This window comes from Leptidea sinapis, chromosome 3, assembly GCF_905404315.1.
Source record: "Leptidea sinapis chromosome 3, ilLepSina1.1, whole genome shotgun sequence".
Classification (NCBI taxonomy): domain Eukaryota; kingdom Metazoa; phylum Arthropoda; class Insecta; order Lepidoptera; family Pieridae; genus Leptidea; species Leptidea sinapis.
The window spans coordinates 17071122-17084974 of NC_066267.1; the positions used below are offsets into that span (position 1 = coordinate 17071122).

Below are 13853 nucleotides of genomic sequence, written 5' to 3' on the forward strand. Positions count from 1 at the left end.
TTTAGATTTATATTAAAACTGAATTGTAGCATTGTGTATATGATTCACATTGTTCCTATCGTAACGATTATCGCCGCCCAATCGAAATCCATAGGAGCGATGATTGCTGAGTTGAGTTTGGCTCCCAAGTAAAAGAGCGCTATGTGAGTTCCAGAACGCAAACGATATTGTTTTCAAGTAGCGTAAGCAGGAGGGCTCACAGTTTGTAACCTTCAAGCTGACTTTCAATTCAGGCCACAGAATTGACGGAGTACAACCCGGGACTTGGCGTATCACACACAATCCGGTCTTGTTCGTCTTGTCACTTTTTCTTATAAATTACTCTAAAATTGTTATTAATTTTCGCCACCACTCCCTATTTCTACCGCAGGAACATCACTGCACTTGTATTATTGCCTGGTATGAAGGGTGAAGTGTGAATCCAGCTTAATCTTAGGGTGATCGGCGCAATGCGATGAGACCGGCGCTGTATTGCAGTGCTTCATGTGTTGAGTCAAAACAGGTTATAATATTGCTACTGTTAAAAAACATCCGTTAAGAATAAACCTTTGCTCTTCAAACAGTTAACTGTAAAAATGATTCGTTTAGAATTCTTTTGATATCAGTTAAATCACTACCATCGCATCAAAACACGTAATGCTGGGAGAGAGAAGAAACGACACAACCAGTTTTACCAGTGGGAGGCTCCTTTGCACAGGAAGCCGGCTAGATTATGGGTACCACAACGGCGCCTATTTTTGACGCGAAGCAGTAATGTGTAAACATTACTGTGTTTCGGTCTGAAGGGCGCCGTAGCTAGTTAAATTACTGGGCAAATGAGACTTACATCTTATGTCTCAAGGCGCAATTGTAGTGCCGCTCAGAATTTTTGGGTTTTACAAGAATCCTGAGCAGAACTGCATCGTAATGTGCATCAATTACCATCAGCTAAACGTCCTGCTCGTCTCGTCCCTTATTTTCATAAAAAAAAAGAAACTCATCAGGTATCAATTACGTCCCGCATTTGCATATCAATATCTAAGACAAAATACATAGCACGCTCCTTATCTAGAGTAGATAACCAATAAATTCCAAGACTACATCTAGTTTTTTAAATAACACTAAAATCTCGAGTTCAATATTTCTGACCTGAACTAATATACCTAGTTGAAAGTCTTAAATTTAAATAGTTAAATATAATTCAAAACTCTAAATACAAGTTAGGAACTATCTATAAAAGACCAAGAAAACAAATCGAAATGTACAAGAAGGCTTTTAAGACATTTTGTCATGTATTCCTTTAAGTAACGCAAATTAACACATTACAATAATTAAATAAGCCATTTATTTAAATGTAGGCGCGCCTATTCACATAACACACACACATGCGCGCTTGCACGCACACCAACACAAACACACACACATACATTAATTTTTAATCAATACAGTTAGAATTGATGTAAACAAAGTTAGTTTTTGCTAACCTTTTTATTTAATTCATTTAAGAAGTATGTGTATCAACATTAAAATGGAGGAAGAGCGGTGTTTTTCAATACAAGCATTAATTGCTTACCGGAGGACACTAGCTAAATTAGGGTACTTAATGTCTGTTTTAAATTTTTGGGTTTAAACTTAGTATCTCATTACCAGAAACGAATTCTAGGCGTTTCCCTTTCTTTCCTCCCCATAAAAATGTCCCAACCCTTAAAAATATCATAATTTGAGGTTAGGTTATAATGATTTTATCTCGGGAACGGTGCATTACCTTGTAATAAGAGTGGTATCATTATAATCGCGGACTAAAGCTCTATCAACTACAATTACATTACAATTTTTTAACTCCTAATTCGTGCTACGGGATACTAAGTCCAATCCAATTTTTGATTTTGTTTTAAAAGTGCCAGACTTAACGATATATAAACGGAGAGTTTTTCATGCATCCACAATTTACAATATCAGTTCTAAACGTCTTCCATTAGTTATTACAATATCTATGATCCCATTAAAAAGTATTAACTGTAACAGAATTGAGCGACAGATAGGGTCGCGTGTAGGGAAAAACAAACCAAGGGTACCAAATAACGGGGTACTGTATATTACTCTTAAAATTATCATAATTACTATGTTTTAAACCGCTATTACTTTTCGCCTATAAATTATGATTTTATGATAGTTTTAAGAGCTATATGTATAAGTAGTCAATTGTAATTTGTTTATTTTAGTGTTGCCCGGACACATACCACCTAACGGTATATATGCACTCTATATATACTCGATACGTTTCAATCACCATGAGTACGGGACAACACGTACAAATGAGGCCTATAGTATCAGTACGCGTGTTTTCAGATCTCAATGGCCTCATCAACCAAACAACTTCAGTTGTTCCTTGTTCATTGCGCTTGCAACTGCGTGAAAATGTCGAAAAAGAGAAATTAATTGCGAATTTCATAGCTAATCAGAGCAACTTTATTCAAAGATGAGTTCGAAGACCAAAGTAGCGCTAGCAAAGGCATTATTTAATTACACAACTTGAGTTACTTAATGGAATACTAGCCTTAATTAGAAAATCTTTCAAACAGACACTAGTATTATACACATTACTGATTCAATCTCAAGATCAGGCCACACTAAAATCTTTTCTTGACCGTATTACCTTTATCGTTTAGCCATTTGGCAATCCGTACATAAGCCTCCTCCTCGATGGCAATGATTATTGCTAAAAGGGCTCGGGGTATCCAGTTAAAGTAACCTATTGTATTCTCCCACCAATCCTGAAAAAAATGTAGTACCTAGTCATTAAAGGCATAAAAGGCTTTTTATTTTCAAAATTGATTCCTTCATAATTCATTTTGATGTCATTTCTAAAATACTAGACAGTACTACCGCTTCGCAAACAAATGGCGCTCTGAGAGAGAAGAAGCGGCGCAAGAAACTCTACCAGCATTCTTTTATTTTGAGCTCTTTTTAATCAAATATACAATATTGTACTGCTATTGCTATAGAATAATCATAGTCTAGTACCAAGTTGTCGGATCACTTAGATATTCAGCTGTGGAGTAGTAGGATTTACGATAGAGCCATTTTTTTAAATATAACATTGAAATTTATTTATAGATAATGCCTGAGCAGTGGCTGGGACTTTATTATAAAAATGTATAAATAAATAAAAAATTATTTTCTAATTGATTTATTCACAATAATAATTTTTCACATCATCAAATTATTTCTTCGGAAACAAATGATCTATAGAGAGAAGTAACGGCGCACGACTCTCCCAGTATTTTATTAAATTATTTTGCAACATATGCATGCGATGCGCAAGGTTTTTCGGCATGATCCCAGAAAAACAAATACGAAATCAAAAAAATAAAATAAAAAACGTTTTTGTTTTACTTTACTAGACTTTTTAAACTTTACTAGACTCTGGCCAGCGAGTCGTTACAGTCGACTTTCAATGCATTCTGAATCTGACAACACTATATTTTTTTTATAGTATAAAATTCTAACAACGCAACTGTGTGTTTTTTGTTATTTCTCGTATTTAATATGGCAAAACTTATTAATGTCTTGTGTGCTAACTTCATAATAGCGTACTACACTGTGGTCTCATGCCGTTGCCATATGGCAACGTGAGCAAACTGGAAGTTAAAAGCAATAGTCGTAGCTTGTTATTTACAATGATAAATATAACTACAATCGTGTTAAAAGTAATGCAAATCAAACACAAGAAGAAAATTGTCATATTTTCGATGAAATCATTTCAATTGCAGATACGTAACTCAAAACTATTTGATACTTGGAATATAGTTTCTTTATGTTAATTTATGTGTCACAATATAACGCATTTTGGTTTTAGATAGTATTGGTGACGATCAAGGAAAAAGCAATCAAATTAAAAAATGTGGAAACTCTAAGAATAATTGACAATGATAGTAACTAGAAACTTGACAGGTTTTACTTACTGTTACCTTGTTGACAACATAATATGATTAATAATAATTGATGTACAAAATGTTTGTCAAAATGATAATTATTATTATAAAGTAACCTATGATCATTACATATTTGTATCTAAATACTCTTTATCTAGGGGTCAGTTTAAGAACTTTATTTTTAATAAAAAAAAGTTCATTAAATTAAGACAAGTGGAACACACCAGATATAAAACGTCCACTTAAATCGACACTTTTGACATATGAGCGATACGAAACAAAGTAAATGAATTTTATTGTGTTAAGGAACAAGTTCAGACACTAAAAAGCTTACATACAGATCTACGAGAATCTTTTGAATTTAATGGATGCCGAGAAACACTTCGTCAGTTGTTGCATTAAAATGGATTTATATTTAAAACCAATTAAAATGAGAGAGCTATTCGCTCTATAGAAAAATTGAAATAAGTGCAATAGAGACATACTTATCTCAGAACAAATAACGAGATGGGCTTGGGAGGAAAAGTAATAGTTTATAGTGATGAAACTAATGTTCACCAAATCTATAAACGAAAAAAATCCTGGCAAAGTCCTATAACCAGCTTCGTGATCGGAAAAATCTTTTCAGATAAACGGCACATTATAGTTCTGCTGGATCAGATAAAGGGTTTGTTCTTAATGCAATGTTGGTTGATACCAAAAAATGGCAGATAACCTCGATGACATGAATAGAAGCAAATTCATGAAATGGTTACATCAAAAAATTAAATATCTGTTATACCATTTGATGAATACTTTATTAAGGCTGAACTACTGCATCTTATTAAAGAAAATAAACGAGCACGTTTATGTCAAACAGAGGAACTGTTAAAATAGTATGGTCAAGAAGTGACAAAATTACCGGTTATCACTGTATCCTTAATGCTATTGAATTTCAAAGAAAAATAGCTAGCAGATATTTAGGAGTGGACAAGGCAAAAATATAAAAAAAAATAAAAGACTGTTTTTCAGGTACTCCAGTAGACTGGAAAAATTATACAGGTCACGTAATAAATGTAGAAAATAATTATAAAGAGAGGGATAGGATATCAGATACTGCATTGGAACCGTTAATGAAACCAAATAAATAATTATTCATAAAATTATAGTTATTATATAAGGAAACTCAGAAATAATCAAATTATCAAAACTATTTTCCCACATAATTTTCAATGTTGCGAGCCCAATTTTTCTAATTCCCGCTTATTTTGTCTGCTATGACTCGATGGCCAGATTCTGCATATCACATAAGTGACTTTTTTAAGGATACCACAGATTGGGAATGGAGCGACCGCCCTCAGGCTGTTTAAATAATTAATTTTATTGTACGATATTATTTTGTAACGAAATATTATTTTAAAAAAGCCCGCTGTGTTTTATGAGCCAGTTCTCGTCAGTTCGGACTTCGTAGGCAAACGAGAAGTGATTTTAAATCCTATTTTGAAAAAAAAAATGGTATTTGAATAAGAATCAAACTGGATGGACGCCGTCTATCCAAGTGGATGTCATATTTAATGGCAAGATGATCATGCTTAACACGAGGTGGATCTTCTGCTCGTTCTGTCAATAACTTCCATAAAAGTGATCACCTGTGCGCGCAGTATCGCGAAGGTGGCGCCGGCTGCGACGGCCAGACACAGACTCATGACGGGCAAGGAGACGGTGTGTCTCCACACACGACGGCGCCACGCGGGGTAGTGCGGCTCGGGCCGCCCCGTCACCGGGCTCACACTCATCTCACCCTGTGTCACACAACAATCAACTTATCCCACTGGTAACCAGCGCACGGGATGCCAGCTAGATTATGGGTACTACAACGGCACTTGTTTGTACCGTGAAGCAGTAATGTGTAAGCATTATTGTGTCTAGTATCTCAATGGCGCCGTAGCTAGTGAAATTACTGTGCAAACGAGACTTAACATCTTATGCCTCAAGGAGACGAGTGCAATTACTGTAGTGCCGCTCAAAGTATTTAGATATTTTAAGAATCCTGAGCGGCACTGCTTTGTAATGGGCAGGGCGTATCAATTACGTCAGCTGAATGTCCCGCTCGTCTCGTCCCTTATTGTCATTATACCCGCATCGTTAATAAAATTTTGTTTTCAGTTTTATTTGTGTAACGTTGGTTGTAATATAAGGTATAAGCCCATTTTTTAAAAGCAAGCAAATATTTGATGCACATTCACTTAATTCTTTACACTTTGCTATTCCTTTTTGAAGAGAATCTACACTGGCCTGCAAAAGTAAGTATCACACTTTTCAAATTATTTTTTTTTCTTAACTATTAGAAGGTAGAGGTATTTAAGATTAGAAGGTATTTAAGATTAAAAACGTTTTGTTGCAAATTTTATAGGCTTTAATTCTTAAAAACTAAAATAATACATTAGTAACATTTTTAACTTAAAAAAGATAAAACAATGAAAATAGACATTTTTAGTTTAGCGTAAAAAAATTCAACTAAAATGTATTACATGTTATTTAATTTTTAATAACTGGTATTGCCTCCTCGAGCTCTGATTACAGCTTCGAGCCGGTTTGGCATACTGAACACTAGGTTTCGGAGCCGATGTTGGGGAATATTCTCCCATTCTTCTACCAGGGCCTGCTTTAGTGCCCTGAGGGTAGTAGGTGGTGGTCTGCGATTTCTGACTACCCTCCCAAGCTCATCCTAGGCGTGTTCAATCGGGTTGAGATCAGGACTTCTTGATGGCCAAGCCATCACGCTTATACCGACCTCCTGAATATACTCTTGTACGATATGAGCCGTGTGTGGCCGGGCATTATCATGCATCAGCATCGATCCATCACCCATATTTGCTAAATACGGCCCTGCATACTCATTGAGAATCTCTTGAGCATATCTTTGCCCAGTGAGGGTGCCATTTTCTATGGCTACTAGCTCTGTGCGACCTTCTGAAGATATGCCAGCCCATACATGTACACTGCCTCCACCATATTGGACTCTTTCTGAGATGCAGGCTTGAAGTTATCGCTCACCAGGTCGCCTGTAAACACTTCGCCTTCCATTAGAAGTGTAAAGGGAGAATCGAGACTCAACTGCAAACAAAATTCTTGACCATTCTTCTTCATCCCACTGCATGTGTTCACGGGAGTATCGCAGTCTCGCTACTCGATGCTGTCTCTCGAGGTTTGGGCCACTCGCTGGTCTTCGGGGTTTCAAATTTGCTTCAGCAAGTCTTCTTCTCACTGTACTGTCACTAATGTAGTCCCTCCGGGTCTGAAGTAGCTGTTGCTGGACTTCAACTGCATTTTGGTGGCGATTTCTTAACACAGTGGAAATAATATAACGATCTTCTCGGGCACTGGTACACCTGGGTCTGCCATTACAAGGGCTCCTCAGATGGTGTCCAGTCTCTTCGTACCTTCGCTTTACCTTCTGGACCGTTCGTACCGTCACACCCACCATTCTTGCAGTGCGACACATACTGATGCCTATTTCGAGAAAAGCCATGATCCTAGCACATTCTTCAACTGCCTCTTTCAGTTATGATAAATAAATGTTATGTGCTTTTTAGCATAAATTTTTAAAACAAGACCCATCGATCTTGAAAAAAATTTAAAACAGAAAGAAAAATGTGAATGGTAAAATTGAAATTCGGAAACGTCTACTTTGAAAAAGGAATGGTTTAGTTTTTTAAATTTTTTTTTCTGCCTATTCTTAAAAGAAGTTTACCGACTATAAAGTTTTTATGTACAAAATTAAATTCTCTTTGGAGTCCTTTTTATTTCGAAAGTATATCTTGTGAACTTAAAACGTTATCCCAATTTTAAAAGTGTGATACTTACTTTTGAAGGCCAGTGTATATATATTTCTTTTGATGCTAAGTAAAGTAAAGTATGCATTTATTCATGAAATCACAAAACATTTAAACCAAGTAAAATTAACAAATAAAAAATACGACGTCATGAAAAGGACCACCCACTCAGCATTTTTGGAATTGATTTCCAACACTGATTTTCAGTAGGTACCTACCAAGTCGACCTGTTGACAGCAGCTGTAGACAACATGGTTCCTTTTGTTGTAAGTCTTAAAAGTGACCGTTTAAAATTAGTAGAAAAAGAGAAGAAACTAAAAATATTGAATTCGAATACGAGTTTTAAAAGATTTTTTATTTTTATTTTATTAAATAGGACATATTTTCATTTTTATTATTGCTGTTTATTTTCTGATTTTTAGTTTGTTTTTAAAAGAGAACAAAACTTTTTTGATCTTTAATAGGTGGCAACAAATCATTCCAGCATTTGGAGGCGCTGTATCTAAAGTTACCCATAAATGCTGCGGTATCTTTAAATATTATGTTACTAGCCGTTCCCGCCCCCTTGGCTGTGCGAATTTTAAAAGGAAGGAACGTTGGAATTCGATAAATAAGTAGACATAAACCATACAGCCGAATGGTTAGTGACCCTAACTACTAAGCTAGAGATCCCGGGTTCGAATCCCGGTAGGTGAAATCATTTATATGATGAATATGAATGTTTGTTTCCGAGTCATGGATGTTTATATGTATTTATGTATGTTTAAGTAAGTATATTGTATTAATTATATCGTTGTCCTGACCCATAGTACAGGCTTTGCCTAGTTTGGGGCAACATGATTTGTGTGTGTCAATAAAAAAAATCCATCTAGGATAAATTTCGTATCGAATGGTGGTAGTTTCATGTCGATACGATCAGTGGTTTAGGCGTGATTGAGCCTCAAACAAAGACCATTTTCATTATATTTATATAGAATAAGATAGAACACTCACTTGAAATAGCGGCCTCGGTTCTACAAGCAACTCGTCTCGTTGATCAAGGGTGCCCCATCTGTACGCCAACACATTTGAATATCTGAAAATTTGAAATTTTGTTATTGCATTGTAATTTAAGAAGCTTGTTTTCACAATGATTTTATATCACAAGTCAAAATTAGGTAATAGTTAATTATGGAACTGTTGTGTAAAAAGGTGATAATAGTATCACATGAGTGTTTTTATACCTAATTATCCACAGTTGCATACAAGACTTAATCTACACCCATAATATGAATTCTTTATAAAAGATTCTGAAACAGTAAGCGTACTGCTAAAATTAAAAAAGCCAGTCCTAGTAACCGAACGTGAGTTATAATTTTATACTGAATTTCATTAGAACACTCGTTTGGGTGATCTAATCAATAACCTAGCTGGTTTAGAATCTTTAATAGAGGATATAAAGCATGGGTGTAGATAAATAAACTTTATTTAATTATGCTAAACTAAGCGCTTTGAATCGTCACTACAAATATTTGTTTTAAATTACTGAATTTACCATAATATGTTCGGAAAAACTTGAGCTTTGAGAAGAACATACACAAACTCAACGGCCAATATTTACAATCAAATAGAATATTTTACAATGGCTGTTATATACATAACAAATTAGTTTGTAAGGTGCTGCATCCAATATATGAGTCGTGCCTACTTAATATAAATAATTTCATAAAAAGTAATACATATACTACATAATATAAAACATACTACATAATATAAAACAACGTCCTCCGCCGCGTATGTCTGTCTGTATGTTGATGATAAACTCAAAAAGGTGCAAGTAGGCACCGAATGTCATGCATGCATGTTTTTACCAATGGAAACATGATTCTCGAGGAAGATTTTAGTAGATAATTTGTTTCGTTTTTGTGTATATTTTGTATACATTAACGATATAATATGTTGGAGGAAGTGAAATTACTGGGCAAATGAGACCATTTTACGTCTCCAGGTGATCAGCGCAGTTGTAGTGCCGTTCAGAATTTTTAGAGTTTTTCAAGAATCCTGAGTAGAGTATCAATGACCATGAGCTCAACGTCCTGCTCGTTTCGTCTCTTACTGTCGTAAAAAAGGTGTCGGAAAAAATAAGACGTCCTGGGAGCTTTCAAACACGACGCTGTCTAACCCATTGAAATATAACAAAATAATATATGATGGAATTGTGTATCTTATATTGTATAAAAAAATCCGCGAACGCATTTATCTTATTCTTGTAAAGCGGTAATATAAAAGCTGTTTACACAAATACTATATTAATCCGAATCATTTTACATAAGTTATTTTTTAAAAATTAGGTACTTACGTCATTTTTTTTCTCATGACAGAACAGAGCCTTTCGGCTCAGCTAATATTATTATAAAAATGAAAACCCGCCGATAGGCAATATGAGGTTCAAATAAAAGTAAATAGTAAATCAATGTTGTAGTTGTAAGTACCATATCATTAGAATATACTACCGTATAGACCACCTGACAACCCGATAATACTTGACCAATTTTGTCATTGTGTGCGTTATCTAAGACCACCTGACTACCACTGGACAGGCTGTTCCATATGTTTGACAGCAAATTATTTGTGCCTATTTGAAGCGCCACTCGCGAGCGTCCAGAGAAGTAATTTTGACGTATAATACAAATGGCTGCGAAGGAACGTACAATACTAATTAATTTCATTCGTTTTCCGTGTTATTTATACTTCAAGAATCAACTTAATAAAGTACACATTTTTTTTTTCATAATAGTTTCCCTCCATCTATCGATGTTTGCTGAGGTTGCCATCACTAGTTTTAGTAACGCTTCTCTAACAGCAAACAAGCACAAAAGCAATTTGACAGCCGCCAGTCCAGTGGCAAGTATATAGTAGATGTCAGTGTTTAATTTTAAAAACTTTATGACTTGTCAATCCAAATTGGTTACAGTAACAATAAATTCTCTTTCCGTTTCTAACTTGGTGTATCTTCATTAGAGATGTTGTTCTCTCTCGCACACTCTGTCTATACGCAAGCATATTATAAGTCTATGGTAAATACCTAGTTATTTATACGTCTAGATAGAGCCTCTTACTGCTAGAAAACCAATGGAAACCGGCCAGGTTTATTGCTTTAGGTTGCGTGACAAGCTACGTATTATACTCGCGATTTGTATGACACTTTGTATGAGAGTGCATTGCTCAAAATAGAGGTTAACTCAATTTTTTTTCGACGCTTTCTCAGCTGTCACAGCATATCTAAACGCATAATAATCTGAGGTAAATACTAATGTTTGTTCCATGTTTTTGACACTTATACAGAAATCTATTATTTTTGAACCATTAAAGTTTATAACAACGGTGTTTATTATTTGCACAGTGCCCATATTTACCATTTTTTTTTATATCAGTTTAGTAACACAAATTTTGCGATCCATTATTTTCAAATTCCTTTTAAAATAAAACTAGTGGCCACGTATCAAAATTTCTGTTTCATAAAATAACAGAACGATGACAGATACACGTACTTAGATAAGAATGGAACCTTAAGCCTCCTCTCCACTATCGGCGATGACCGTATGATCGTCTGTCATCGGTGAGTTAATCGTTGATCATCGTGTACATCCACACGATCGTCCGTGATCATTTATTGAGCCGCAGTCCTTCAAGATGGCCATAATTTATTTTATGACTTAATAATATTGGTGAGCAATTATAAATATAGTAACGATAATTATCTGAGTACCTACCTTAGTTTTACGTTTGGGATTCCATATTTCTGGGTAGTTCTGATAAAGTTCTATGAATTTAAATGTTTCTTCATTTGACCACACAGTAGTCAATGTATCATACTTGCGGTATGTAAATAAAAGGAAAACAACAACACCGCGACGAGGTGAAGTACGTACGGCTTCGCTTATTGTCCAGTGTCCTCCAGTGAATGAATGACCGGCGATCGTGTGGGCACGTGCACGCAACTACACACAAAATCCCTTGGATGCGTGCTCGAAAAACCGACAGGTGACCGATCGCCGCGATCACTACGACGATTATAGACGATGATCGGTTGATCACGATTGTGCTCGTGTTATCGCCGATTGTGAAGGGGCGCCATTAAAAATTACAAGCGAGTACAATAGTTTACTATGATTTATAAATATGTACCTCTTCCAGGTCTCCAGATAGACACAAGCCCACAGCACGTTGAATAGCGAGAACAGGACCTGCGCTATGTCCTTCCAGTAATCACTGGCTGTTCCTATCCATATCTGTAATAATGTAAGTTTGGAGAGTTAAGTATAATACAAATGTGTTAAAAAACTCTAATGGAGCATAAAAATATATGACTATGTCGAAGACACATAACTAGAATATATCATATTTAATGTCATATAATTTTTGCACTAAGGCATACCGTTAAGTTATGTTAAACAGCAAAATTAAAAAAATGGGCAGTTGTAGAGATGATAAAACAGATATATTGACTGTCCCCAGGCCTATTATAGATGAAGTAATTACAGGCCCTTGTATGTAATGAACGCCAGGATCAATTTTGGTCAAAACGGCTTACTGTCCAGAATGCGATTCTTATATTCTGATTCTTTACCTAATTTAAAAGTAATTTGCATTCAAAATTTTCGAAATAATTATGTTTCCATATTTTTATACAATTAATCCGTATGCATACCAAGCGATATTGTTTTAAACACAAACTGTGTTTCTTGTAATTGGGTCTGCATCTCTAACTGTAATATGAATGTGAATTCTGGTGAATCTGGCGTAAAATAAAATGTAAACCATATTAATAAATAAATTAAATAAAAATCACATTTAATTTTAACATCAAGTGACCTGTACGCTCGTTTATTTTAATCTTCCATAAAAACAAAATGTAGTTAAACTATATGCCACACGCCCAACTACACAAATAAAAAAAAAAGTATATACGATGGGTACATTAAAAAAAGCTCCTGTGATACCACTGGTGTTTCAAGAGCGTGTGGGCAGCGGTGACCACTTCATATAAGTTGACACATATGCTCATTTGTCCTCTTCTTCTATATAAAAATGGTACAAGTCAAGCTCAACGCATTATGTAAGACTAACTAAAAGTTGAAATACAAGATGAACGCGATAGCGCAATTGAAGCTGGTAGATACCTATAGCTATTGAGATATCCGACATTTACTAATAAAATTAAATCCGGGAGAATTCGAGTTTACTCCTAGGAACTTACCCAGAAAACGACTCCAACAAATGCTGGAACTGTGAGCGACTGTGTATAATGACCGAGCCATGCGAAGTACATTGCTATCTTGACACCGAAATATTCACAGATCTCATCTGAAAAGCGCAATGATTATAATATTAATATTTGCAATTGACCAACCATCTCATCTGGCCTCACCAGATTTTGAATTGAAATGAAAAACCAGTCAAGTCAACAATTTTGGAATTCACCGTGTTGGTTTATATAGTTAGCGGCTGTATTTTAACAGTTAATAATAACAATACAATTAATAATAGAAACCTTAAGATGCCGACTTCCAAAATGGCCGCCAGCCAAAAAAATGCTTTACCAAAACATTTTAAAAATGCATCATATATTGTTATGTGATTCGATTTGCTCATTATACAGAAATTATTTCATAATTGTTACACACAGGGTAGTTTAACAATACTCACCGAGAGGCTGTGGCGAGAAGAACGTCTTGACCCATTTTTTTCTTAGCGAGTCCAAAGCGGCGTGGTCGTGCAAGGGAAACATGCTCGAGATGACACCGCGACTCACGCACGCCGGTACTATATAAATGGTATGTAAGCCATTAGTTTCTTTAAAGCAGTACTATGGATGTAAAGTAATTAAGCTTCTTTGAGCCGCTACTGTAAAATTGTAAATCATTAGCTTGTTCAAGGATGTATTGTGCAACTGTTTTTGATTTCATTACATATGGGATGGTAACAGCAACATTCACAATACGATTATCAGATGTTGCTTTTTTATGAAAATAAGGGACGAGACGAGCCAGACGTTCAGATGATGGTAATTGATACGCCCTGCCCATTACAATGCAATGCCGCTCAGGATTCTTGAAAAATACGAAAATTCTGAGCGGCGCTA

The 13853-nt window shown here is 35.4% G+C and overlaps 1 protein-coding gene across 3 annotated transcripts in view; it reads right to left on the reverse strand.

Moving 5' to 3' along the window:
- Positions 1–13853, reverse strand: part of LOC126978549 (anoctamin-8) — a 42528-nt gene that overhangs the window by 22575 nt on the left and 6100 nt on the right. For all 3 annotated transcript variants that reach the window (XM_050827485.1, XM_050827495.1, XM_050827504.1), the window contains exons 6-11: positions 13418–13534; positions 12969–13075; positions 11897–12000; positions 8723–8804; positions 5543–5695; positions 2636–2753 (exon numbers count right to left, since the gene is read on the reverse strand). In XM_050827485.1, the coding sequence (XP_050683442.1) occupies positions 2636–2753; positions 5543–5695; positions 8723–8804; positions 11897–12000; positions 12969–13075; positions 13418–13534 (681 nt within the window). The remainder of the gene's footprint in view (positions 1–2635; positions 2754–5542; positions 5696–8722; positions 8805–11896; positions 12001–12968; positions 13076–13417; positions 13535–13853) is intronic.